Source organism: Nelumbo nucifera, chromosome 8 (assembly GCF_055504915.1).
Source record: "Nelumbo nucifera cultivar China Antique chromosome 8, China Antique-T2T, whole genome shotgun sequence".
Lineage (NCBI taxonomy): Eukaryota > Viridiplantae > Streptophyta > Magnoliopsida > Proteales > Nelumbonaceae > Nelumbo > Nelumbo nucifera.
Window position 1 is genome coordinate 16,210,509 of NC_142656.1, and position 27,353 is coordinate 16,237,861.

At 36.5% G+C, this 27,353-nt stretch overlaps 2 protein-coding genes and 1 pseudogene across 4 annotated transcripts; 1 reads left to right on the forward strand and 2 right to left on the reverse strand.

Annotated features, from left to right (window-relative positions):
* The first annotated feature begins 2,505 nt into the window (after window positions 1-2,505).
* LOC104592637 (peroxidase N1-like) lies at window positions 2,506-4,480 on the forward strand (annotated as a pseudogene). The gene is made up of 3 exons (XR_016079657.1): window positions 2,506-3,531; window positions 3,615-3,777; window positions 3,875-4,480. The product of XR_016079657.1 is annotated as a peroxidase N1-like (transcript).
* A 5,110-nt stretch (window positions 4,481-9,590) lies between these two features.
* Window positions 9,591-12,115, reverse strand: LOC104592516 (putative glycosyltransferase At5g25310). Its single transcript, XM_010251929.3, has 4 exons — window positions 11,419-12,115; window positions 11,179-11,342; window positions 10,524-10,875; window positions 9,591-10,440 (listed from the first exon to the last, which is right to left on the reverse strand). The coding sequence occupies exons 1-4, from the start codon at window positions 11,662-11,664 to the stop codon at window positions 9,754-9,756; spliced, it is 1,449 nt and encodes a 482-aa protein (XP_010250231.1). The 5' UTR covers window positions 11,665-12,115; the 3' UTR covers window positions 9,591-9,753.
* Window positions 12,116-20,219: 8,104 nt separating this feature from the next.
* On the reverse strand, window positions 20,220-24,119 carry LOC104592517 (putative glycosyltransferase At5g20260). Of its 2 annotated transcripts, none has more exons than XM_010251931.2 (4): window positions 23,594-24,119; window positions 23,332-23,483; window positions 22,211-22,565; window positions 20,220-21,050 (listed from the first exon to the last, which is right to left on the reverse strand). In XM_010251931.2, the coding sequence occupies exons 1-4, from the start codon at window positions 23,867-23,869 to the stop codon at window positions 20,379-20,381; spliced, it is 1,455 nt and encodes a 484-aa protein (XP_010250233.1). In that variant the 5' UTR covers window positions 23,870-24,119; the 3' UTR covers window positions 20,220-20,378. The 2 variants fall into 2 exon arrangements, with proteins under 2 accessions (XP_010250233.1, XP_010250234.1); XM_010251932.2 differs by having other exon boundaries at window positions 23,332-23,480; window positions 23,594-23,991.
* Between the last annotated feature and the right edge of the window lie 3,234 nt (window positions 24,120-27,353).

The following is a 27,353-nucleotide window of genomic DNA, read 5'->3' on the forward strand; positions in this document are numbered from 1 at the left end:
GGGTTTTGTAAATTCTAAGCCCTATCTGTCTCCCTAAACCTCCCAACGTTAATCCATAACCCGTCTCAAAACCCATAGCAGGTTTGGGTTTTGAGAATCCAAACCCTCCTGCACATGAAAATACAAAACCCTCACCGCATTCAAAGGGTAGGGTGGGTTGGGCTTAGAACATGTGTTATATATATATATATAACACAAACAAACAACAAAAATTTCAACTATTTAATTAAAACATGTAAAAAATAGATAAACTATCAATCATCCTTTACATAAAATTCAAAATATTATCAAATTCAACACTTAATACACAAAATTTATATGTTTTCCAATAATATGCGGGTTGGGGAGGGTTGATTTTAGCCTAATACAATACCCTACCCATTAGGGGTATCAATGGACCAATTTATTTGGATGGGTTGGACAGACCAAAAAGACATAGTGGATTGGACCAATCCAGTTCAAAATATTTATTAGATTGGACTGGACCTGGTCTGTCCGTAATAAATTTATATTGGATTTGGTTGGATTAAATCAATATCCAATCCATTGATATAAGATAAGAATATAGATGTTAATGGACTGGGTTTGAGTTGAAACCAATCTAAATTAAAATGAATTTGAACAAATTGAACGATCCAAACATTAAATTGGACTGGTCCAAAATGATCCAAATTATTCATTGAATTGAATTAGACCTGATCCATTTGTAATGGACTCACATTGGATTGAATAAGACTGGACCAAAATCCAGTCCAATCAACACCCCAACAACCCATACCAGTACCGATTGTAGAATCCCGAAACCCATCCCACGTAGAGTCAAACTGGACCGAGACTTTAGAGAAACCCGGCCAAGATGAACATATGTTTGCGGATATTCCATCGTGTTAACTCCGAGATGGTTCATAACAAAAGTTCAATTCATTTAATTTCTTCTAGAAACCAAAAAAAGAAATCATGTTCTTCCTTTCTTCACAAAATGATGTATTGACCATGTCTTATTTGCATAATTGCATTTATCCATGCATGCATCTTCGTTGATTAATTGTTGACTGACTCCCATTCATTTTCCAACTTGAGCTTACTCTACACATCCTTTTCATTCAACGACCATAATAAACTTAGATCAACAGATGGCTGCAATTTTATGATTCCTTTGACCCTTTTGCTTTGAAATCCTAAGCCCATTTGGTACCTTTTTTTTTTTTCCTCCGTTAAATGAACCTATCAAATCAATTACTCCCAAATATCAAATAATTAAAATCTATTACTGAAAAATTTCTTTTCTTAAATTATCCAAAAGTTAGTAAATTATTATTATTTTTCTTCTTTTCTATGATCAAGTGACATTCTTCTTCCATCAGCGATAGGGTTGAATGCTCAACCTGACCCTAATCCAACCCAAATTAACTTAAATTGGGTTCATATTTTTCAGGTTGGATTCAGCCTTGGCCCAGTTCAAGTTGCATCTATATATGCAGAGAGGGATAGAGAGAGTAGCATCCATTGTTACAAAATCTAGTGATTTTTCATAAAAATTTGATTGGGTTATACCAGTTGAGGAAAACTTTAGTGTATTGGCTTCAGTCAAAATTTCAGAATGTTTTCTAAAGTTTCGGGATCTCAGTTATTTATTTTGCTCGAGACTCAGATATTATATATATTCAAATTAATTAAATAAATAGCAAAAACGGTGAGCGGAACAAATTAAAAATACACCTTTTGGACTAAATTGCCCTCTCTTATTTTACTTTTCTTCGTCTTCTCATTCTTCAATATTCTACTACTCAGGAATCTTACTGAGAAGATTTCTTTAGCAAGCATTAATAAAAAAAAATGGAGAGAAATCCCCATTATGAGAAACCGGATAAGGAACACATAGCTTAGTAGATCTGAAGCTATATAGAGCTACGGATAAAGAAGGGTGGGCCACAAGACTGTTAATGTTTCCACAGGGCTATCATCGGCGTTGACGAAGGGAGGTTTGAAAACTTTGAGAAGAAACTGGAAAGTGCTCTGAGAAACAGTGTGAGGAGTGATATGATGAGGGAGAGTGTAGGAGAGAAGTAACGGATGCGGCTTTTAATCAGGGGCAATTTGGTCCCAAGATGGATTTTTTCAGTTTTTACAATTTTTTTTTCTAAACATATCTGAGTCTGATTTTGTCAATTTATCAATTTTTATTAATTTTTTTTTTTGTAAAAAGCCCTAAAAACAACTAATATAAATATAAAAGTATGATAAAGTTAAAAAAAATTTATTAATATTTGCCCAAAAATCCCAATATTTAAAAATTTTCATTTTAGCTATTGGATAAAAAAATAGCAAAATTTCAGCTAAATGATAAAAAACCTAATAGGAAATAGCTTACCATAGCAATCTATGCATACTTAGAAAGTAGTGGGGTTCAAATTGTCTAAAAGTGTAAGTTTCCAACATATTAATTATAAATAGTATCGTTAACAAGAAGAACATACATGTGAAAACTCATCCAAACTTGGACCATTTTGGCCATAAATCTTCACTCCACGAGTCAACCGAGTTGAAACCCGAATTTCCAACCCGAGAGCAATTTGTGAAGCCTAGAACTGGTCATATACCATTAATGCCTCCATTAATGGCCGCTTATGTTAGCTAGAAGCCTAGAACTGGTCTTCGTCTTCAACAAAATACAAGTTTGAAATAAAGCAAATGGGACATGCAGTCGGAGGACTGAGACGTACGCGTAGACAAGTTCAAAGGCCTGATCTCTGATTAAGTGCACCAAAATCTATTCATTCTATCAACAAGATTCAAGAATCAAGTCAATACATTTCAGCTCAGTTGCTCGATCCACTTCCACCCAATTGGATTGTCTTCTTCGTTGAAGGTGTCTCTCATCAGTCAGTCTCTGTTCTCATTAATTTCTTCTATCCTCTGTAGAAGTAGAACTCAGCGCCATCTTTGCTTACTTTTTCAGCCTTATCTAGCTCCCATGTCAACCCGTCCCTATAAATATACTTCATCCCTCTGTGTTCCAGCATCCATCTGCCCACACCCCTCAACCCTTCCAACTGTTAGCCAATTGCTCAAATTATCATTACTTCTCTAACTTTTGCTCTTTCTTTTGTATTCATCCATCCATAATTCCATATAATATTACTTCATTCAATGGAGAGCTACACTCTTACAGTTCTTCTACTGTTGCTTGCCTTGGCCACATCTGCTCAGGGCACCCAGGTTGGATTCTACTCTACTTCATGCCCACAAGCTGAATCCATTGTGCGTTCCACAGTTGAATCCCATTTTCGCTCTACTCCTGCCATTGCTCCTGGGTTGCTCAGAATGCACTTCCATGACTGCTTTGTTTGAGGCTGTGATGCTTCCATCCTCATCGACGGGTCTTCCACAGAGAAAACAGCAGGACCCAACCGTTTATTAAGAGGATATGAAGTCATTGACGATGCTAAGACACAGCTCGAAGCCGCTTGCCCTGGCGTTGTCTCCTGTGCTGATATTCTTGCACTCGCTGCACGAGACTCAGTCGTTCTGGTAATTACTTAATACTTAATCCATGTTCATCTGCCTGAGAGTGAGAAAGAGAGATGATGATATTTCTTGATCATCTGTTGCAGACGAATGGACCCAATTGGCAGGTTTTAACTGGGCGTAGAGATGGACGGGTTTCCTTGGGTTCTGATACAAGTAATCTACCGAGATTCAATGACTCTGTCGATGAACAAAAACGAAAGTTCGCTGCCAAGGGGCTCAACACTCAAGATCTCGTCGCCCTCGTCGGTAAGCATTACGATAATATAATTCTGCCGATCACTCTCTAGTTCTGTTCACCTTTCTAATTACATATATATAGCTAAGCGATGTTCTTGATTGCCAGGTGGACACACCATCGGAACTTCAGCTTGCCAGTTCTTCTCATATAGACTGAATAACTTCACTGCAACTGGGGGCTCTGACCCAACTATCAATCCCACCTTCCTTCCTCAGTTGCAGGCTCTCTGTCCCGTAAATGGTGACAATAGCAGGCGTATTACATTGGATACCGGTAGTCCCAACAGGTTTGACAATTCCTACTTTACCAACTTGAGGAATGGTCGGGGTATACTTGAGTCCGACCAGAAGCTGTGGACGGATGCTTCGACGAGAGCTTATGTACTGGGCTTCTCAGTTGGGAACGCCGGAGGATTTTACACGCAGTTCGGGCGATCAATGGTGAAGATGAGTAACATTGGTGTTAAGACGGGCACTGAGGGAGAGATTAGGCGAGTGTGTTCTGCTGTCAACTAATGGAGATTTTAGTTTTGGGACTCTCAACTCTGAGTCCATAAGATTTGAGAAATATTGTTTCATTAGGAAGCTATTGACTGTTTACTGTTAGGATTTAGGATATATAACCTTATTGGAATCCACAAGAACTGTTTTATTTGATGCTAAAATGTACTGTTGTTAAATAATTGAAAAAAAAAACCATTGTAGTGCAAATGATTTGGTGCAAATTCTGATTTATTTTTGTGTCAAAAAACACCTAACTCCTGAGTAGAATAAAGTAAAATGCAAAACAAAATTAAATCATTTTTTTTATTTGCACTCCCATGCATTTGTATTAATACAAATAAAATTACACTTCAACCAAACAAAGTTTATGCTTGCCGATCCAGACCATTCATTCATGTGATACTAGACTGATTGTATTGGAATCGTTTTTTGGATAGATTGATTGTATTGGACTTGTGTTAGGCACGATAGGCGACAATAAAAAACTGTCTGTCCATGTTCGGCAGCCTGGGCTGTCAACAGGGCTGTTCTGTTGTGTGGCGCGTTAATTCTATTTACAATACAATGGGTTAACTTTGGCTGTTGGGGCCCAACAGCATAGGCCGTTGAGACAGTTTCTGGGTTGGGCACGTTCTGGGCAGTTTATCTATTCACGTCCATGTTTTGGTTTTTAGTAAAAATAAACTAATATGTAATTACTAATTTATCCATTCTCATGGTAACGTGGCATTCCCAGAAATTGTCTCAACAGTATAGGCTGTTGGCTCCCAACGGCTAAAGTTTTTCCCAATACAATACATCCATGGCACCGATACTACTTGGAGTCTGAATTAATGCATCACGATTATATAGGAAGAGCCCTTTTGACAGCCTAGGCTGATGAATTTAGACAGTCAAATTTTTTGCCACATCTGCACTGTACCGACTTTGATGGGCCAATTAGTAGGGGTGTCCTTGGACTGGATCCGTCCAAATCAAAATCAATTTGAGCAGATGGACAGACCAATCAATAAGATATATTGAATTGGACTAGTTCAGACTTAATGGTTCAATTCAAAATATTTATTGGTTTGGATTGAACTTGGTCCATCCATAATGAATTTACATTTGATTGGGTTGGATTGAGCCAATATCTGGTCCATCGGTAGAAGATAAGAATATAGATGTCAATGGACCAGGTTTAGGTTAGAATTGATCTAAATTAAAACAAATTTGAGCAGATTGGACGGTCTAGACAATGAATTTGACCAGTCCAAAATGGTAAAAAATATTCATTGGATTGGACCTGGTCATTTGTAATGTACTCACATTGGACTGGATTGAATAGGATAAAATCCAATCCAATTGACACCTCTACCAATTAGGATACACCACACTTACTGCTATCGTATAAATCCTAAACATTAGGCTAGGGGCAATCTAGCCCGGTGGGCTAAACACCTATGATAAGAATGCAACTTCATTTAGCAAGTACAAATGCGTGAGAATGCAAATTCTGGCCCGCTTTTGCTTCAACTTTTACCTTACTTTGTCTCAGGTTTTGTTTTTGCTTTAACCAAACTGCAAACAAGCAAAATAAGATAAAATTTAAAACAAAAATAATCGGAATTTACACAAATCATTTGTACAAATGCAAATATGTACAATATAAAAATATACAAAATATAAGATTTTACACTCTACATATTTACTTTTGTACTCCTTCCAATCTGAGCCAGAAGTTATCTAATAAGATTCTTATTAGATGATTTAACCAATTACCACATTGAATTGATCATGTACAGTTGAAAAATAAAGATGCAATATCTCAAAAAGAGGTGTGTATTTTGATGGGTAAGCGCACTGTCTGAAAAATACTCTCCATACTGTTTATATGAGTTGTACACTTGTATAGTCACATCATGAAAAAAAAAACTATTCTTCAGAGTGATTCTAAAATTTAGACCCAGTTGAATCTCTATGATAGCACCCATCAATGATGGGCCATGATCATCCACCAAGCATGTGATACATGTCAATTTTAGAAGTCCGAATAATTTAATGGGCCCAATTATCATAGCCCAACCCCAAGATTTCTTTAACTCTAATCTTTTAAGGCTTTTCAACACATAGAAAGTAAACCTCTTTGCAAAGTGGGGTTTGAGGGGAAAAAGCGAAAAACTGAACTTAACCAAGAAAATAAACCTAAAATAAGGTTAATTTAACCAACAGCTATATACTTTTATGTATATTATATATATTTTTAATATATAGCATATATTATTTTTTATTATATATAAATATATATTTATAGTATTTATAATATGATATATTATAAATATAAAATCCAAAAAACGAAGAGTTGAATTGGTCAAAATCCAACAATCTTAAGGGGTCCCCAACCAAACTGCCTCTTGAATGATTTTATTGATTTTTCAGACTATTCACTAAACAACCCGATTGATGGCAGCTTTAAGGCTGACTACACGGTTTTGTTCTCAGACAGGAGTGGACCATTCTAAAAAAGCCACAGTCTGGTCCCTATGCAACCTTAAATTAGATATATAATGTGATTAACAAGCTACATAGATATGATTTATTTTAGAAAAGTCAGGTACTCGTGATGGGGCAAACTTGTCATAAAATGTTTACAGGTTGCAGCATAGTTAAACATAACTTGTCAAGAGGGACACAATTATTATGTGCCAGTAGGGGAGGCAGCTCTTTCTTTTCCAATTTCGCCCCTATATCCTCTACTTACGAGGCAATTTGCAATGCAAAATTCTCAACAGCATGAGAATGAACTTATACATGAAAATGACTCTTCTTTGCCAAAAATTTACAAGTGTGAGGGAAAATGAGAATATGCAGTATGCAAATGAAGAGATAGGGAAAAAAAAAAACATTGCAGTGAGTTATAAGCGTAATCAAAATTATATCAAGGTTTCATCAGTTGTTACAACAATCGCTTAACAAAATTTAGAGTTTGGTTCGCAGTTGGAATTGGAACCGGAATCAAAACCTTTTAAATTTGGAATCGGAATGGTTCATTCCTATAGTCTGTTTGATTCAGTTAATGGGATTTTATTCCCAAAGGAGGGGCAGGGAAGGGAATGGCCATTCCAGCAATAATGGGAATGGGATTCCCTTTCTGCCCAACCAAACAGTTGGAATTGGAATAGCCCATTCTGATTCTGATTCCAAACCCTTATTCCAATGAACCAAATGGGGCCTTAAAAATAAGAACAAGTATTGAACTACATAATGACATTTTATTTTTTTAAGAAGGAACATCTAAAAAGTGGATTACTCCTACTTTCAAACAAAGTCTACCCACTCTCAAATTCAAACTTTCTTATTTAGACATTTTCCTACCCACTCTTATTGGGAATGTGAGAATAGTTAACTCCACATTCAAAAGAAAGTATTAACTTCTTCAAACATGTATCTACCTATCAAAAAAATACCACTTAAAAAGATGTAAAATCCATTTTTATAAATGAAATAGGTTCTAAATTACAAATTAAATCTGATTGAATTTATCTTGAAATAAAAAACTCAAATTATATATAATATAATATAAATAATAATTCTTAAACACAAAATAATATATTGGTATTGTTGCGCTATACTTAGTATGGGTCGTTCTTTAGTTATAGGATAATAACTAACTTCTAAGGATACAGTTCCAAAAATATTTGAATGTAAGACAAATGAATTTAGATATTTTACAGTCTTCAAAGTAGGGGTGGTCATTCTTAGCCTAGGTTGGAAATCCGACCTGGCCCCGTAATATATTATTTATATATTGATATATACTTATATTAATGTTTTGTATTATATTTATTACATTATTTATATAAATATTAAAAACTAACACATTAATATATATATATATATATTATGTATAATGTTTTATAATATAAATTATATCTTGTATTATATTATATAATATAAAATATTATATATATCTTATAAAATTGAATTAGTGGCTTAGGCCTAAAAGCACAACCTGGCCCGACCTGAGGCCGTATAGACTTGGTCTGGGCATACATTTCATGGCTAGTGTTTTGGCTGGGCTGGGCCTGGTCGCAGGCTTCAACCCTTATCATAAGTGTAAACCCAGCCAGGCCCATGATTACCCCAATTTCTGACCTCACGTCCAGATTATGATATATACCAGCAACCAGATTTTAATGAATCGAGTGAGGGAGAAGGAAGAAGATAAGATTTTAAGGTGTATGTTTGATAAACTTGAGATAATTAACTGAGAATCTGAGATCATCAAATCTTCACAGTTCAAGAAATCAAGACATTTAATAATGTTTGAAGAAGAAAAGTCTCAAAGCATATCATTCTATCCAAAGCAACTTTAGTACGTCAACCATCTCATCTTCCTTGTCTAACCAACTGAGAATGTCTTCTTTTATAACCCAGCTGCTGCTTGAACCATATCAATTCACTATTTCGGCTCATATTCATCATTTTGTCGCGGCTATGGTTTCTAGAATTCATTCAGTTGGACAGCAGAAACAAGGTAACACATTCAAGTAGTATTGGTGTGAATTTTTACAGGAGAATGTAAGGAAATAAAATAAAATAAAAATAGGTAAAACATATTGAATCGATGGGAGCATGCATGGTTGACACATTGTGTTTATTGGTTTACAGAGAGAAGTTGGGATAGAAAGGTGGCAAAACAGTGGAGTTCACATCTCCGTCCCACAACGCCCCACAGCATATTCCCGCCGTATAGTGAGAGCATCTCTCAATAATGACATCATCAGTTCTGATATCATATCGGAAGATTCCTAATACACGGCGGGATGTGCTGTGGGACGTTGTGGGGGCGGAGATATGGTCTCATGAAAGTGGGGACAAATGGAAAATGAAGGGCGTCATGTCATCTCTCTCACTGTTGGGCTGCCAAAGCTCAACCCAATTGAGTAGTCAAGTGGGGGGACCTGTTGAGCATTTATCCAGCATATGCTCAAAATGATGACCTGGCACGTGTTGGGCATTTATCCAACACACGCTCGAACTGATGGCCTGGCCCACTAGGCCACTACTATCTGTAGCTGGACGCCTGGACCTAACTTGGGTTGGAATCCAATTCCCATAAATTTGGAATTCTGGGGTGGCAATGAGTTAAGAGTTTCAACTGTGATTGGGCCAGAGTTAATGTAAAATTTCCTTAATCTCTTGAATCCTTTTGAGTTGGTGTGTTGTGTTGAACATGAACATATATATATATATATATCTGAAAGACTGAAACTTAGGTCTCTCACTCTCAGGAATCAGAACCCATCTAGACCAACACCAACCGTGTAGTTTCAATGTCAACGAATAATAATAAACCCATTGCAGGCTTCACTTTATAGTTCAGGCTGCTAATAATATTGATAAGAACAGACCATTCACATATAAAATTAAAGAATTGCTGTTTATTTCCTCTAATTTCACTATCTTCTCAGCTACAAAACGCTTACAGAGACATATCAATTAATCATGCATCGATCTATTTGCAGCAATCTTTATGTCGAGTCTCCTGAGCCATATAGAGTGCAGTATCATATGAAACACATCGAACCTCTTCGCTGGCTGGTTCAACACGAAATGCCTCCTGACCGCCCTCACTCCCGCCTTCAACTTCCTGTATTCATCCTCTGAAACTCCTCTCAACACCTTCTTCAACCTTGGGATATCCGACACTCGGACACTAACCGAAAAAGCTTCCCACCGTAGAACATCGCTGAACGGTAAGACGTAATTGTTCGATAGAATTACAGGCACACACTCGGCGTAGATGGCCTCGACGATTCTTGGGCTGGCAACTTCGTATCCACTCGGGCACAAGCAGAACTTAGACTGGAGCATGAAAGAGTAGTAGTCGAGCTCTTTTGGTAGATACTCGTAGACGCGGATGTCTGTGTCTTGACCCTTCCAGTGTTGGAGGAGTATGGGTCGAATTGGACCGTGGAGGCCGCCGGAGAAGAATGCCAGATATGGCCGTGGTGCATCGTCCGAGGGTGGTGAGAGGAGTTTGGGCGAGATGTTGCCGTCGTAGAGGTTGATCTCCGGGAGGCTGACGTCTTTTCGAGGGACGAAACCTTCGGAGGTGTTGGCATTGCAGAGGACTCGTATGGATGTGTTATAGAGGAATGGGTTGCCTTTGGTGGCATGAGGACCCTGTTCAGAAAGCCATTAATGAATGTTAACATGCATGCTCCCACCTGCTCACGTTAGCAGAATCTGGTGCAGAAGAAACTTACCCAATCATGGCAAGAGAGCATGAAGTGATCAGCGCCTTGAGTCCTATTCCAGAAAGGGTATTTGGACGAGATTGATCTTACGTAACCAGAGACAAACCGTTGGAGAGGAGAGATATCATAGGAAAGAGGCTGATAGAGGTAAGCCACCATCCTGGTTACACTGAAGGGCAAGAAGTAAACGTGCGCACGTTGCGCATCTCTGGTCCTGAACCCATTCATCCCAAACTCCATCTCCTCTATGAACCTGCCCTCAATGGTGTAGATGTCCTTGCATGGTCCCTCATGAACCATGGGTGGGTCCCCATCTTGGTATACGTACACCTTGAATCTCTTCTCCATCTCTACATAGCTCCTGATCAAGATCAGCACAGAGAGTTTCTCGTTAAAGGTGGGTATTCTTGTCATCATTTGGAGAGCTGTAGCCATGAATGATAAGAAGCAGCTTTTGTGCTGTGGAAAAGGAGCTATGAGTGTGCTGTAAATTGAGTGCACAGAGCACTCCTAGATAGCGTTGGAGAGAAGAATCCTTTAAGAAATAGAAAAAGTGATAGTGGAGTGGTGGGGGTGGTGACTTAGAAGACAAGCTCTGAGAGCTTTTAAATGAATCACTACTTTCTTTCTTGCTTGCTTTTGAACCTTTGACGTCTACACTTACTGATAAAACTCGCTAGGGTTACGATATATATCGCCTTTCGGGATATCGGCGTCGATGGCACGCGAAACGTTTCGGGTTGAAGCGGCTTTTCGGATTGCAGCTCTAGCTCGTGCAAGTCCTTCTTCGAGCTGTGCAGCCTTGTTCGGTGTCTTGGCTTTTTTCAGCTATAGCAGAAAAATACATACCAACAAACAGATAAAGAAAAACAACTATAGAGAGAGAGAGAGAGAGAGAACTTACGATGACTGGTATGGTTCTTGAATGTTGCATGGATGGAGCAACGGAGTTGGCTGCAGAGACAACAGCTTGGAGTTGCGAAGAAGTTGGGAAATGGGTCTGCAGATTTGCCTTCCAAACTGGTTCTTCCAATTTTGGATTGGAGAAGAACAAGGAGGAGATGGCATGGCCGGGACTCCTGAAAGCTTTCACCAGTGAGAGGATCAATAGCTGACTGAGAACAAGGAACACCCAACGAGAGACCTCCATGTCTAATTGTCTATCCTCCTCCTTTGTGTATCAGTATCAGTAGAAATAAAAAAAAAAGAAGAGAGAAGGAAGAAAAAAGCTAGAAATTCTTTCCTTTGGTGTCAGTGATTCGATCCTTCTTCTCTCTGGTTCTGTACTTCTGTTGACTTCTTACAAAGAGAATGTTCAGGGCGATGAGAGAAAGGCAGGCGGCGTACGAGAGGAAGACAGTGAGAAGAATTCAGAACTACGAAAAGGGCAGCACTGCACTGCACCAGGCAGCGTGCTTTAATGCTCATTGCGGGAAAAAGGTTTACCCGTTGTTGAAATTACAAAACTAGCCCTATTAAAAGAAGTAGAGCTTGATTAGAAGCATTTTAGTGACAAATAGTTGGTGAGTTGTTGGGTTTAGGGTTCCTACACTTCAGCTAAACTGTAGGAATATAGAGTTTGGTGTTAAAAGTTTGGTTTTGTTTAGCTTCTTTTAGAGGTGTTGTTTGTTTTGCTCATTAGAATAATATATACGTTAGTTCTGGGGTCCACATAACTTACCACGTGGCAGACATTTAGAAGACTAAGGCCCCATGTACTATCTCCCATGCATGCATCTAGGATAGGAGTAAAGGCCAAAAATCAACTTGATTGATCAGTTTTTCTTCAAACCATCTGAGCATATCAGAGACTAGTGAGAGCTTAGTTTAAAAAAAGATGGGATTCAAATAGAACTAACTTTTCTTCATCGTCGTTTGCTCCAATATCTTCATCCTGCATTGTCTTTAATTTTCTCCTTTTCTCTTTTTTAAGATAATTTTGAATTTCAAAATTTAAAGTAAAAGGCAATGAGGTCAAGTAGATGGAAAGAAGATCTTGGAGTTAATTCTAAATCAACCCTCTATTTTTCCATTTGTATTCCATCTATGTAGAGAGAGAGTCAAGCAACTGATTTTGTTCCGTAGGATTTAGCCAAGGTGTACGTGGAAAGGAGATCTTGAGCTAATTCTAAATTGCCCATCTATTCAAACCAGTGATTTTTTTTTTCTGTATTTTGGCGTCATTGGAGTGAGCAAACTTCATTTAGAGTGATGAACCATCTCCCAAAGTTGCTCATCTTCCAAGGTTTTTGATGAGGGATAATTTGTCCCGACCAGTGACATGACACGTGGAGTGGCCCATTGACTTGGTGACATCCCAGCATCTCCGGACACTTCAGCAGTAAGTCACTTAGGGCACCTCAAGTCATTTAGCTAAGACTAGGGCCCAAGCAGCTCACCACAATCATTGACCTGCCGAGGTGCCATGTACCCTCCTTCTAGAAGTGAGTTAGTTATCTGCGATCTCCTTGGGATTACACTGCACACCAATGGAGCACGGGATTTAACTCTCACTTGCTATTACTTTCAAAGCAATTAATTCTCCACAATCTCCTACCCTAATTTAAGCACCGGAGTGCCCACACTGGGTAAAGTACCCCGATTACCTCTGATCTTTCTCCTTGCAATTCGACTCGGCCACGTAGCAGTCCAACGTCTGAACTACCTTCTAGCAGGGAGCGACCAAATCGTGCTACATCAGTTTTGTCTGATTAACCATCTAAACAAATTGGAGATTGCTCATCTTTCTCGATCCGTTTTCACTTCCTAATGCTCTGTTTTTTTGTCACGGCAATGTATATCGAATCATGGTTTGGTTCTAAATTTTGGGAAGCGTGCCAATAGTTCTATGATCATTCAAAATACTTCTAGCCTCCAGGGGATTTCTTCTTTCTTTCGACGTTTCAAACATGTATTCTTTTATCCACTTCTCTATTCATCTTTTTTTGCTCTATTTTCACTTCTCAATAGACAATGATTTTTTTTTTTTGGGAAACATACTAGCAGTTCTCTCATCCTTCAAAATACATCTACGGAGTTAGTTCTTAACATTAGAAAGAGGTATATTTTCATCCTCTTTATTGTTTTTTTTTTCTTTTTTACTATGAATGCTAGAAGTTGTTCTATGATGGTTATTTGTTGGGTAGAGAAGACGATGTAAATGGTTATATCGGGTTGGGTTAAGTTGCAACCCGAACAGTTTTTTTTTTTGAATGGCCTATCGAAATCCAATCTGTTACTCTTTTTGAAAGGGCCTATCAAATTAGTTATAAATTTATAATACTGAAATTTTCGTATTACATTGCTATTAGGTCGGGTTAATGAATATTTTGTGCTGACGATGACTTGCAACTGGGATCCCATGATTTGGGTCACCCCATTAGTATGAGGATCGTTTTCAATCATCTTGATTCAATTCCTGAGACGGTTGCACAATATTGACAGATTAAGAAGATGATGTAGAGGCTCAGATCCAAACCATATTCGACCCTCGCCCATCTAACACCCGATTCCCAAAACGTCTATAATTAATTATTATACAAATTACTAAATAATCGGATTATTATTCATTAAAATTTGGTAGATTAATTAACTAAAAATGAATTGGAAATTACTGTTAGCATTAAATAATTAAGCGAGTCATTGTAATTTATTGAAAATTACTGTATAACTTTCTATAAATTATTATTGATTATTAATTGCCAATTCAGAAAAAAATTTATTTATTTTTAAACTATTATTATTTATTAACAATCACTACATTTAAATATTTTTAAATGTTTTGATAATTTTTACATAACAATTTTGGTAATTATCAGAATAGTTAATTTTGGTAATTATTAAATTAGTTAAATTTTATCTTATAATTAGTTAAATTAATTTTGGTAATTAAGTTCATTTGATAAATTTTTGTAATATTGGTAATTTGATAATTTAATTACTGATAATTATTTGCTGAAAGTTACTGATATTGGAAATTTAATTTCAGAAATTTTTGAAAATTAATTATTGAAATAAATAATTACTGATAAAATGAACAATTAATTAAAATATTAATAAATACCAAATTAATAATTAAAAATTATGAGTAATTTTTATTGGAAAATTTATTCAAATAAATTTAAATTTTGTTTTACATTTTCAATAATTTTGGTCAATTTATTAATATTTAATAATATTATCAAATAATAACTAAAATTTTTCAATAATGCTTTAGTGGAATTAATTTAAATAAATATCAATTTATTTTTTACAATTTCTGTAATTTTGATATTTACTATAATTTTTGAGCAACAATGAGTGATTTTGGTACATTAATTACTAACTATTACTGATTTTGGTAGTTTAATTTAGTGAAATTTAAACCATAAACTTAATAATTTCCATAATTATTGGATACTACATTTATAATTTCCATGATTATTGGAATTATATTTATGGGTTCGGGGGATGACCCCCCTATAGGAATTGAATTGAATGGGTTCGAGGCGGGGATCATACTCCTTGTCCCTGACCCCAAGTTTTAAATTAATACCTGTCCCCAAGCCCGAACAATGTTGAGGAAAAATTTTAGCCTCCACCTTGGTCCCCAATGGAGATGGGTTCCCCATCGGGGACCCAAATCCTTGCATTTTTTAATTAAAAGTTTGATTTAAAAAAAAAATATTTATTTAAAATAGAGGAAAAAGTTAAAATACAAATACTATTTTGATATATATCATAAATAATATAATATATTTAACATAATACATACATATATATAATTAGGGTTGGGGACCTTGGGGTGGGGTGTGGACTTCACTCCTGTCTCCGTTTGGTTGGGGACGTCAAGTAACTAACGGGGATGGGAAAATTTCCACCCTTATTCCTAATTTGTATAACCCCAGAGAGCAATAAGTTTTAAGCCCTATAAGCCCTAACATCTTTTTCCCGTGCATTCTACGGGGGGCACTAATTTTTTATATAAGAATTTAAGGTGATCTCCTTTCCAGTTAATCTTCAAAGTGGAATCTAGTAAGAGTAGGTCTCCTCAATATGAATCTTTTGTCGTTTTGGCATGAATATTATCTATCAATAGACGATATCTAGATTAGCTGACATGCGACATTTTATGAAATTGGGTAGGATCATCTAGAGATTGTATAAAATGATCAGACCGCCCTGATGGTTGAACCACTGGCTGGATTCGTTGGTGGCTCAACTGTTCAAACACCATAAACCATTGGGAAGATTGTAAGTAAAACACCAGTTTTAGTTGATCTCTCTTTCTCTCTCTCAATCTTTCATTCTCCCATCAACATCTTTTCTTACCCATTCCTTCTCTCGTCTTTGTAATCTGTTAAGAATGGATGACGGAATGGGAAATTCTTTTCCTACTCTTTGTAATCTTGTAGGATCATTGAAAACTCAAGCTCTTCGGGATGCTGGGAAAGAAGGTGATACGCATCATCTAGAGGATTAGGGGTGAAAATGGACTAGATCATGATTTGTCCGATTTTATTGAATTCAGTTACCCTATGCCGGATTTCTGAATTAGATTGGATCGTCAATTAGGAATCGTTTTAAAATTGGATTAAATTTAAATCACCCCTATCCGATCTGAATCAGATCCTTATGGGATATCCAAAATATGATCCAAACCTAACTCAAATTTGGGGTTAGAGAACCTGGTGGATTTTTTATAAGGTCGGATTTAGACAAGGATCAAAGTATCGGTATCGGGTATCGAATTGGACAACTTGGATACGGATACAGATACATTTAAAAAATGCATGAATACGAATGAAAGATATGAAAATACATGGATACGTTAGAAAAATACATATAAATTTCATAAATACATCAATTACACTAACTTTAAGGTCAAAATAACCACAAATAAGGTATAAATGCATACGAAATGCATATTTTAATGGTATATATGAAGAAATATATTACAATTAATACATTGGGATGCATAGATATCATACAATTTTGTTGATAATCCATCAATCAAGAGTCCAAGATTCATACTATATAGATTTTTACAAATTAACACATGCATAAAACCATTATTATGTTATATTCTATTTAAGTCCAAGAAACAAAACATATGCAATTATTATATTTTAATTACTATATCAATTATTTTATATTTTATTATTTTTACCTTTTCAACAATAACAAAAAAAAAGTCAACTAAATATTATATTTTGAAATGTTTTATAAACAATATATTTCTTTTTTGTAAATAATAAATTTTATTAATAAAATATATAATCTTAACTTAAAATTTTTCATATCTATATATTAAAATTTTTAAAATACATATCACGCACAAATTCATAATTTTTAATTACTGAAATAGTTATTCCATTATTAAGATTTTTATTTCAATAAATTTTCTGAAATAAAAAGTCATTTTTATATAAATTTAAATTCGTGTATTTGATAGATCTAATATAATATTGTATGCTTGAATATTTTGTAAAAAATTTTTAACTTTTATAAACAATAAATATGTACAAATTTAATTGATAATATATATATATATATATATATATATATATATATATATATATATATATATATATATATATATATATATATATATATGTATGTATGTACGTATGTATGTACATGCATGCATGTACAAATGTATGGATTTTAAGTACTAAAATAATTATTCTATTATTAATATTTTTATTTGTATAAATTTATTGAGAGTAGAAAATCAATTTTTGATATAAATATAAAATTAGTAGAATTTTTATTATATTTATAATTATAAATATTAATTTTTAATATTATTCTATTTAATTTTAAGTTGAAATTGTTGAACATATTAATATTTAATATGAAATTTCTTTAGATTGTATGTTTATGATCAAATTAATAAAATTTATTTTATTTCACTTATTATCACAAATTAAAGGATGGATTAGTGGCTTAAGACGCATAATGCTTAGTGTCTATTTAATTAAGCTAGGGTTTGTATCATGTTAGTCACGTTTTTTAACATAAGAGTTGTGTGCGTATCTGTGTGTATCGATGCATACAACTGGCACGATAAAATGTCAGTTGTATCATCCACTACGGATATCGATACGATACTTGGCATATTATATCAATATTTTAATCTTGAATTTAGCCGATTTGTTTACAATTCCTATAGAGATGCAAACTATTCTTGATTTTCAGAATATTGCGTGGTAGACCAAGCCGACTCCAAAAAAGGTCTGGCAGTCTCAGACTTGAGGATACCCTTAAGGGCCAATTATACTGGAGAAAGCCCATAATGGAGCCCAAAAATCCGAGCCAACAGATTTGGCTCAAAGATTGAAGATCTAATTAAGAATTAGACCTCAATATGGGCCTGATGGTGGGTAACTTATAAATGCAAGTATATGAGACTCTTGAAATTAATAGAAGGGAAGCAAGTAAATCCAGTTGCTTTGCATTTTGTTCCTCCTAGGGCTGGGCTTGATACATACTCCAGGATTGTGTCCAATACTCTGACACCCTACTTATTATTCCAATTCTGATTCCCAACCCCTATTGCTGCTACACCAAATAACAAATGGGCCCTAAGAATCATCTTGATTCTGAAATATAATATCACTGATTTTCTCAGGCTTGTTTGTTGCCCTTGTGTCTAGTTTATATTTCCATAGTGAGGGTTCCTGTGTTCCCTTCTGCAAAAAATAACAATGTGCTTTTTGCGCTGAAACAGATACTTCTTGGGAGAAATAGAGGGAAAAAATGTCCCCTGAATAGACTATATAATTTTCTTTTTTCCAAAGTTGGTCATGGGGTTGATCTTAGTCCTGCCTAACCTTGAAAGTGGTCAAAACCCTAAGGCTTAGTTTGGAAGGGGTATAAATGCAAATATATACAGTATAAATCTATACAAAATATAAGGTATTGCGTTTTACATATTTGCATTTGTACTCCTTCCAAATGGAGACTAATGGCGTTTATTTTGCATAATGAAGGGGTGGGGGTTCCGAATGATACGATCAAGCCTTGCACTCTATCTTGGTCTAGATCCACCTGTTTTTTCAAACAATTTGAGAAAGACTAGTCGGACTTACAGGGAATACCCGAAGAACTTTACATTTTTTTTTTCTGATATTTGGTGATACACACCACTAATAACCCTCTCCCCAAAATCTGTGGTTGTAGGAGTTGAGTGTATCTATACTGGAGCGAACCAACTAACATACCAACTAAGCCACCCCTGGATTGGCTAAGAAACTTTACCTTGGTCTTGGGAGTTTGAATTTCTTCCAATGTCTATTTTCCATATCTCTTGTGAGTGCATGGATTTCCGCTTCAGGAGCGTCTTGGTCCTCAGGACATAGGCTCCATAGATGGGTAGGGCTGCAAACGGTATCAAGGTGTCCAAATTCAAATTTGGATCCCAATGCTATTAAGCATGGGACGAATTTGATCTGTTTATAATTAGATTAAATATGTATTTACCTCTATCCGGTGTTGTAATTTTTAATTCACTTTATTTATAAAATATAATATTAAAGTCATCTTTAATTTATTTTATTAATAAGTATAATATTTTAATTATTATTAATCTAACTCATCCATACAAGTTAACCTTATTATAATTTGATTTCAATTTGAATCCACTAGATATCCCATTGATACAATCCAATTCGAATTTGAATATAAATAAATCACTTGATCTATTTGCAACCCGATTTGAATTCGAATATAAACAAAACAAATTTAGATCTAACTAAATTCAATTCCATTCTTTACAGCCCTAAGTCCACAGCAGCAGACGTATGGCCCACCTTATTTTAGAATGGGGAAAATGTATGACACGAAAAAGATATGATATGAAAAAAGTTTTGACCAATCAAAACCCATTCATGAATTTTGATAAAAACACCTGATTCATTATTATATTTATAATTTTAATTTATTGGTCAATTATTTTTTAAATATCATATCTTTTTCATATCATGGTCGAACTCGAATCTTAACCCGTATAAAAGGCCACCTACCTGCCTACCTACACAGTTTTGGTCCTTTGAGACCGGATAATTTCATTTATTCATGCTTCATTGGATCCTGCGACAGTGGTCGCAACTGATATCAACCATATCAACTCGTATTAAGGCCCCACTGACAGAGCATGTGGGGTCCTTTTGGGCCTCAACTCTATTGCAAATTTGCTGCTACATGGAAGATCTATGTGGTTTGCATTTAAATCCCTTTGAACTTTGAATGCTTGGATATGCACACAAGGGTGTGCAGGTGGGCCGGGCCATAAGATTTTGTTAAAGAAATGGGCCCACCATAATGTTAGATGCTTCCGAAATCAATGCCCTAAAATTAGGGGTGTCAATGGACCAGAATGTTTGCATCAATTTGGATGGATTGAGTGGATCAATAAGACATATTGAAGTGGATCTGTTCAGACTTAATCCGCAATGGATTTATATTGAATATTAGATTGGATTAAACTGAACCAATATCTGGTTCATAAAAAGTAAGAATACAGATGTGAATGAAACAGGATTAAGTTAAAATAAACATAATTTAAAATCAATTTAAACAGATTGGATGATTCAAACATGTCTAAAATAATCTAAAAAAGAGTATTCATCGGATTGAATTGGACCTAATCTATCTGTAATGGATTCATATTTAAGCGGACCGGATTGGACAAAATCCGATCCAATTGACACACCTAATGCTGGCTTCTAGTCATTAATCATTGCATTACATTACTTTTAATTTGAATCAACCCGATTACAGAGAATTCTCTCTCTCTCTCTCTTTCGCGCTTCGTTAGACACGTAAATAGTGTTTTTATACAAATTATATTCTCATCTATAGAGGTTTTCGTACACCTGGTAATCAAGAAACCATCAATGGCAGCCTGAGGTTTAGCCTTCTGAGCCACACCGAGTGAAGAATCATGTGGATAACGTCGAACCGCTGGGCTGGCCGATTAAGCACGAAATGCCTTTGAACTCTCCTGACCTTCTTCTGCATTTTCAGATACTTGTCTTGAGAAATCCCCTGCAATATCGTCTTTATCTCCGGTATCTTCTCCACCGGAATCTGCACCGAAAACTGACTCCAGTCCAGTACGTCGCTGAACGGCAGCCAGTAGTTGTCGGAAATTATGGCTGGGACGCATCCTGCATAGATGGCCTCGACAATTCTGGGACTTGCCACCTCGTACCCGCTGGGGCACAAGCAAAACTTGCTCTGGCCCATTAGTCTGGTATAGTTCATGCCCTTTGGGAGATACTCATGGACCTGGACATCTTTATCCTTGTCCTTCCATTGCTGCAGCAGCACCCTCCTTATGTAGCCATGTGCCCCTCCGGCGAAGAAGGCGAGCAGCGTCCGCTTGTGGGGGGCCTGGCCGAAGTTGGGTTGGCCAAGGGTTCCGAAAGGTGTGTTTATCTCCGGCAAGGAGGCGTCGATGCCCGGCCGGAATCCTTCTGTGATGTTGGCGTTGCAGAGAACTCTGATGAAGTGTTTGAAGAGCTCAGGGTTGGCGTCGGAGACGTCTGGTGCCTGAAACCACACATGGAGGAAGAGTGTTTATGAGTTAATCAAGACAATAGGTACTGCTGTTAGCTAGCATAAAGAAAATGTAAAGAAAAAGTATTCTAATATTTGTTACGATTACCAAGAAAAACTGGTTCATGGGTTCAGATCGTGAACTTGAGATCTGAACTAATTGGGAATTATATTAATATCTAATCTAATCTAATCTTTCTATTAACTCAATTCATATGTATGGCATAGGCTATAGCCTTGATTAATGGAAAGATAGCTGCATTGTCAACTCTTCATGTGGCTGAATTAAACCTGTTGTCTCTTTTCTACGCTTAAGCTGGCTGGCACTAGAACCCATAAATATACACATACATGCAATTTGGCATCCATATGCAGATACATACATCCATATTACATGCATGCACATGCACTGAGACATCCATACATTTATGTGTATAATATGGATTCACATTGAGCATGCTTTGAACTTTTCTGTATAATGTCCTTCCCGGAATGTAGAAATTGTTATTTTACTGTGAACTCTCTCTAGTCTTAAAGTTGTTGTCTTTGGTGAGACAACCAATAAAATAATTGTCTTGATCTTAGACAAAATAAAACTAAAAAAATATATATAATATATAGTTTTTTCTTGAAACACCTACTTAATTAATATAAACCTCAAGATCTAAAGATTCTTTTAGGGAAGATAATCCCACTACCAAGTCACACTTATCTTTTATCAGCCACAATTTAATATTTGATTATAAAATAATTGTTTATTACTCTTAATTAAGACAACTTTCAAGGGTATGTTTAGTTTGAATAAAAAAATAAGGGAATCTATGGTGCCGAAAAGATATGATATCAGTAGAGAGTTTTGACCAATCCAATCACCATGTGAATTTTGATAAATAGGCTACCATTTTTATGATATCATAGTTAAACCCTAAAATAAGAGAGAAACAAAAAAGTTGAGGGAAATTAGTTTGACAAAATTTTGTAAACTTAACAAAATTCCTTCAACTTTCTTTTCATCTCTTATTTGCTATCAAGCCAAACACTGCCTAAGCATAAACAAATTGGACCCATTAATTGATGGATGGTGAAGGCATCATAACCGTCCGATGGGTTGAAAAATGTTGATGGGTGGATGAAGATATGCAAATTAAACGTACCCAATCGTGACAGGAGACCATGAAATGGTCAGCCCCTTGGCTTATGTTCCAGTATGGGTACTTGCTGGATATAACTCCGATGTAGTCTTCGACCACGTGTTGCAGCCGGTCCCTGGCGTAGGAGGTGACGGGCTTGTAGATGAACCGGACGACGTTAACCACACTGAGCGGGAGGAAGAATGCGTGGGCCTCGTCAGGGTGGCGGGCCAGAAATGGGCTATGGCCATTGTCCATTTCATCAATAAATTGCCCCTCAGTGGAGTAGATGTTGTTTAAAGGCCCATCGTGGACAAGTGGAGGCTCTCCTTCCTTGTACACCCACACCTTGAATCTCTTCTCCATCTCAATGTGGCTCCTGCACAAATTGAAGAGACAAACTCACAATTAGTAGACCAAATATACTGGATTTGGATCTGGGTCTTCTTAATGGGCCATGGAATGGGGCTATTTCAAGTGGGTTTTGTTACAAGCTTGACCCAGCAATACTGGATCTTGCCTACTGTAAATTGTAATCCCCATGACACTAGGAGGATTGTAGTCTAGTAGACCAATGGTTTGTGTGAACTAGATCATTGACTTCACCTCCTTATGTCCTTATGAACCCTAATGGGGACCATTCTAAGGTCTTCTCAGTAATTCAAAAATGGTAAAGATATAATAGTTTATGTGAACCCTAATTAAGGCTATGTGCAGTAACAGTGCAAGACTGTGACACCAAAAGTACAGAGAACAAGTTTCTATACACAGAAGAAATTTAATGTGAAGAGAGAGAGAGAGTAATAGCTTATTTAGTAGGAGTGGAAGCATATAAAAAAAGTAAGGCTCGTTAATATTGGCCGGTTCACTGTTCCATCAATGTGATTTCCTGATTTGTAACAGTTGTTTAAATCAATGATAATTCCAGTCAATCGGAACCATCCAATTCCTGGATCATGGCATTGATTGGCAAGCTAATTCCTGTAAACCCTTTTTGTCAATCGGTTGTATTCAGTGGGGAAACATGCAACGAGCAAGATAATCTGTAATCCAGAATGATCTACATTCTACTTTCTGATTTGCAGAGAGAAAGTGAAGATTTCAAATGGAAATAAATAACTAAGCACAGTTTTCTTCATCTTAACTGGTGAAACGCAAATGGGTTTCTGTATATGGATCCTCTGGGGATGAATTCATCTTCTGTGAGAGTTGTGCAGTTATGTGAACGGACTGCCTGGAGAATTGCCGCCCGAGCTCTTGCGAGGCCTTCTTCAATCTTGTCCAAGCTACCCTTCTTCTGCACATAATTGAAAGGAACAAGAAAAGCAAATTGAATAAAAACCAAGATTGAAAAAGAAAAAATAAGAAAGAAAAGATTTTGAATTAAACAAGCTTGAACTGACTCACTTTAATGCGAGTGTCAGTCACAGTAGTAGGACTAAATTCGAAGGATGGCACGGGAGACCCAGTAGAGGATTCTTGCATCAGATTCATGGCCAGAGCTGGCACCGGCGCTGGAGATACTTGCTGCACATGAGGGTTGATCTTGCTGTGATTAAAAGGGTTAATGGATGAACTGAAAAGGGTGGTGAGGTTCTGCTGATTAAGCGGAGAAAAGTAGAGAAGGAGAAGAAGGAGAGCAGGGAAGAACAAGAAAGGCGTAGGACAGCTGCAGGCTGCCATGGCTTTCTGCTATGTTGTTGCTTTGTTTGGTTCCTTCCTTGTTCTTCCTCCCTCTATTCACGGCGTTCCTTATATAGCTTATATTAATTGAAAGATCAGAAACATGGGATTCTCTGAGGACTGATTATTGGGTTGGTGTACAGACCGTAGATGAAGTCTCAGAGTATTAAGCACACGTATTGCCAACTCCTTCCCTTTCTGAATATAGAAAGCTTGGTCTTCAAAGATGATGTCAATGGTTAGTCAATCTGAACCTCAGCTCAGGCATTAGAACGGATTTTGTGGACTCCAGATTTCAGTACGTTATAAGTAACAGAAAAAGTAATAATCAAGGCTAATTAGGATAAAAATGGAAACCGGGTTAATTGATCCAACGGTTTGGGATTAATGACTAGTGAACTTGTGTCTTAATCAATGGACCACGAACTTTTTTCTTCAACAATGACCCCTAAACTTCTGGGTTCCAGCACTTTCCCCCCGGCTGTTAGTATTCCGTCCGTTAATTCAATGGAATATTTTGTTAAACATTTCTAAAACCCCAAATTACCCTTTGATTTAATTCTTCTAATATCCTAACTTTCACATGTTTCTCTCAATACCTTGAGAACAATTGGTTCATCAATACCTTGAGAACGATCTGTGCTTTAGAAAAGGTTATTAATAGGGGGTGCTAAACGGGCCAATCCAAGCTAGCATTTTACACTATTTTGGGCTTAGGTCTTCAGGCCGGGCCTATTCAAATTTTGATAAAAGTTCAATCCGAGTCCGTCCAATTTATACTCCTAGTTATTATAGGGAATGTTTGGTTCTGTTGGCATTTATTGAAAAAATGTCGCTATATCAGCATTACATAGGTGTTGGCGTTTATTGTAAATAAAGCAAAGTGAAACAATTGTTTGGTTTTAGGTAAAAAACTGAAACGTTTTGATTTTTGTGCATGGGGCATTTGAGGAAACATCGAATTCTTGTTTCTCCCAACGCCCCAACGGTTCTTGAAACTAAATACTGATGTGTCATACTATAATGGGTATTAATCTGAGGTAAAGAGAAAAACATTTAAAGTAAAGTTCAACCAAACAACAAAAATAGAAAACTTTTGAAGTAAACATTGTTTGAAATGAAAAAATATAAATAAACGTTTAAAGTGAAAAAATGCAAATAAACACTCTATCCATAAAGGCCCACAGAACCAAACACATACATAATCACTTTGATATTTGTTGCTAGTAGTTCATAGAATCTCGATTAAACAATTTAGTAATTTTAGTTTGGCTGTCAACCCCATTAGCGTATAAGGGGCAAAATACTGAAATCTTGAAATTTAGTGGGTCTTTGTCGCAAAGTTGGGGGGCTAAGTATTGCCACCCATTAAGTACAAGTGCAAGATAATATTAATAGAATAATTAATTTTGCTCTCCTGGAATTAGAGAATCTCTGTAGGAGTTGTGTAATCAAATATCAACATATAGAAATTGGGTTGCAGATGGGTCGGCTGATTTGCTTCTGTTAACACCATTGAAAGCTAGAGCTGTTTCACGTGTGGTGGAATTCTGTTACATGTGATTTGATGAGTTTCTCTCTTTTTCAAAGTCAGATTATATTAAAACATTGAAGCCTTTCCGTAGGCGAATGTAGAGGAGGATTGCAGGTTGATTAAATTAATTCAAGATTAGGATCCTAGAGTAAAACATTGAGAGTTGAGTCTAGAGACCTACAAATTGACCTTTGGCCTCTTGCTTGGCAGCCAGTAAGTTTGGGAATATTTTTTTTCTTATTGGGTTTGTGCTCTAAACAAGGATGTAAATAGGGATGTCAATGGATCGGGTTTGGAATGGGTCTGTTCAACTCAACCCGACTAAAACAGGGTCTATCATGTCCGATTCATCTAATATATAAATGCATCTATACTAAACAAACTTATATGTATTAATATTTCAATGCTGCAATGTCAATGGAAAGTGTGGATCTACTTCTAATAGAACACTCCTTACACCAACCTACAATGCCTCCCAGCCGTACATCAGAAACATCTCCCGTGCTTTATGTTGTTATTTATAAGATCTTTCCAATACACAGTAGGTTAGGGTTGTGAAGTTGGTGCGAGGAGCACATCCTGATTTGTTAATCAATGGGAATTAGAATGGTTCACCTCAACCTAAAACCCGATTACGGATGATCTGCCCCTACCCAATAGGGTCGGGTCAATGAGGGTTTACCATTTAACCCGACCCATCACTTATCGCAGAACAATTGCAATTGAACTCCTGTGATGTGATGGATAACTAAAAAAATTGCTTGAGGGATTTTCTGAATCAAAGAAGACTAGCCCGCACGCTTCCTCTTCATTCTCTTCTGATTTATTAATTAAAAATAGTTAGAAAACAAACATCAATTGAAAGTCTACAATATAAACACATTGCTTCAAAAGTGGAGACTGATTGGCCATTTTCTAAACCCAAATCTAAGGGTTAGTGAATCTTGACTCTTGAGTGATGCTTTTGAAATTGGGGGTATTTTCTCATTTTATTTACATGGGGATTGGGTTTTGGGCTTGGGGATTAGAAATTTAGAATAAGTAGCAAAACCAAGGTGTATGGATTATTTCAATATTAGGCATTGCTTAATGGCCCACAATAAGAGGTCTAGAAAAGCCCATTATAAATCCTGGTCGTGGGCCCCCGAAACAGTTTATTCCATGAGCTTGTTTCACTTTTTAAGCACAGAGTAGAAGATAAGCAAGCCTACTTTCATCACAAATGACAAAACTGAGGCCGGAATCACATGTAACTCTTTGCTTGCTCTCACAGTACTAATAAATCATGATTCTTGAGGACTTTGATATGATTGTTAGTATGGATCATGTGATCTCTAATCAGTGGGTGAACGGTATGATGCATGCACTGAGCAAGGAAAATGTGAAACTTGGGTGGGGCCTGGGGAGATATGGGTCCCACGTGTTTAGATCTCAGATTGGAAGAACTGTAGTGGTGGGCCTGGTGGGTCCAAGCATTGATTCCAATTTGACGGCTGTGTCACATGGAGCAGGCGGCAGGCCTTGTGAAATGGTGACTCTACAAGTCTGATTTGGTCTGTGAAACTGAATACTCTAAAAGGAAATGAGAATGTGATTTTGAACTAAATAAGAGGGGATTTGTGTTAAATTAAATGTGAGAGAGAGATGAATGAAATGACTTTTGGGTGAGTAGCAGCCTTGCAGACTCAATTAGGTTTTGTCTGACTTGGGCTCTGTATTTTAATCTGCAGTTGATTTGGGCAACTGAACCATTTCGACCATTAACAGTCCAAATCAAAGAACAAAAAGAATTGGGTCGACCCAATTCTGGGTTTGGGGGCATTAGTGAGCTTACTAGTTTCCTACTCCCATTCAGACTTTGATGACCTAGAAAACCCAAGGCACAAACCCAGCTCAATTGAATCTGGACCATCTCAACCCAATTAAGGGTACGTTTGGTTTATAGTCAGA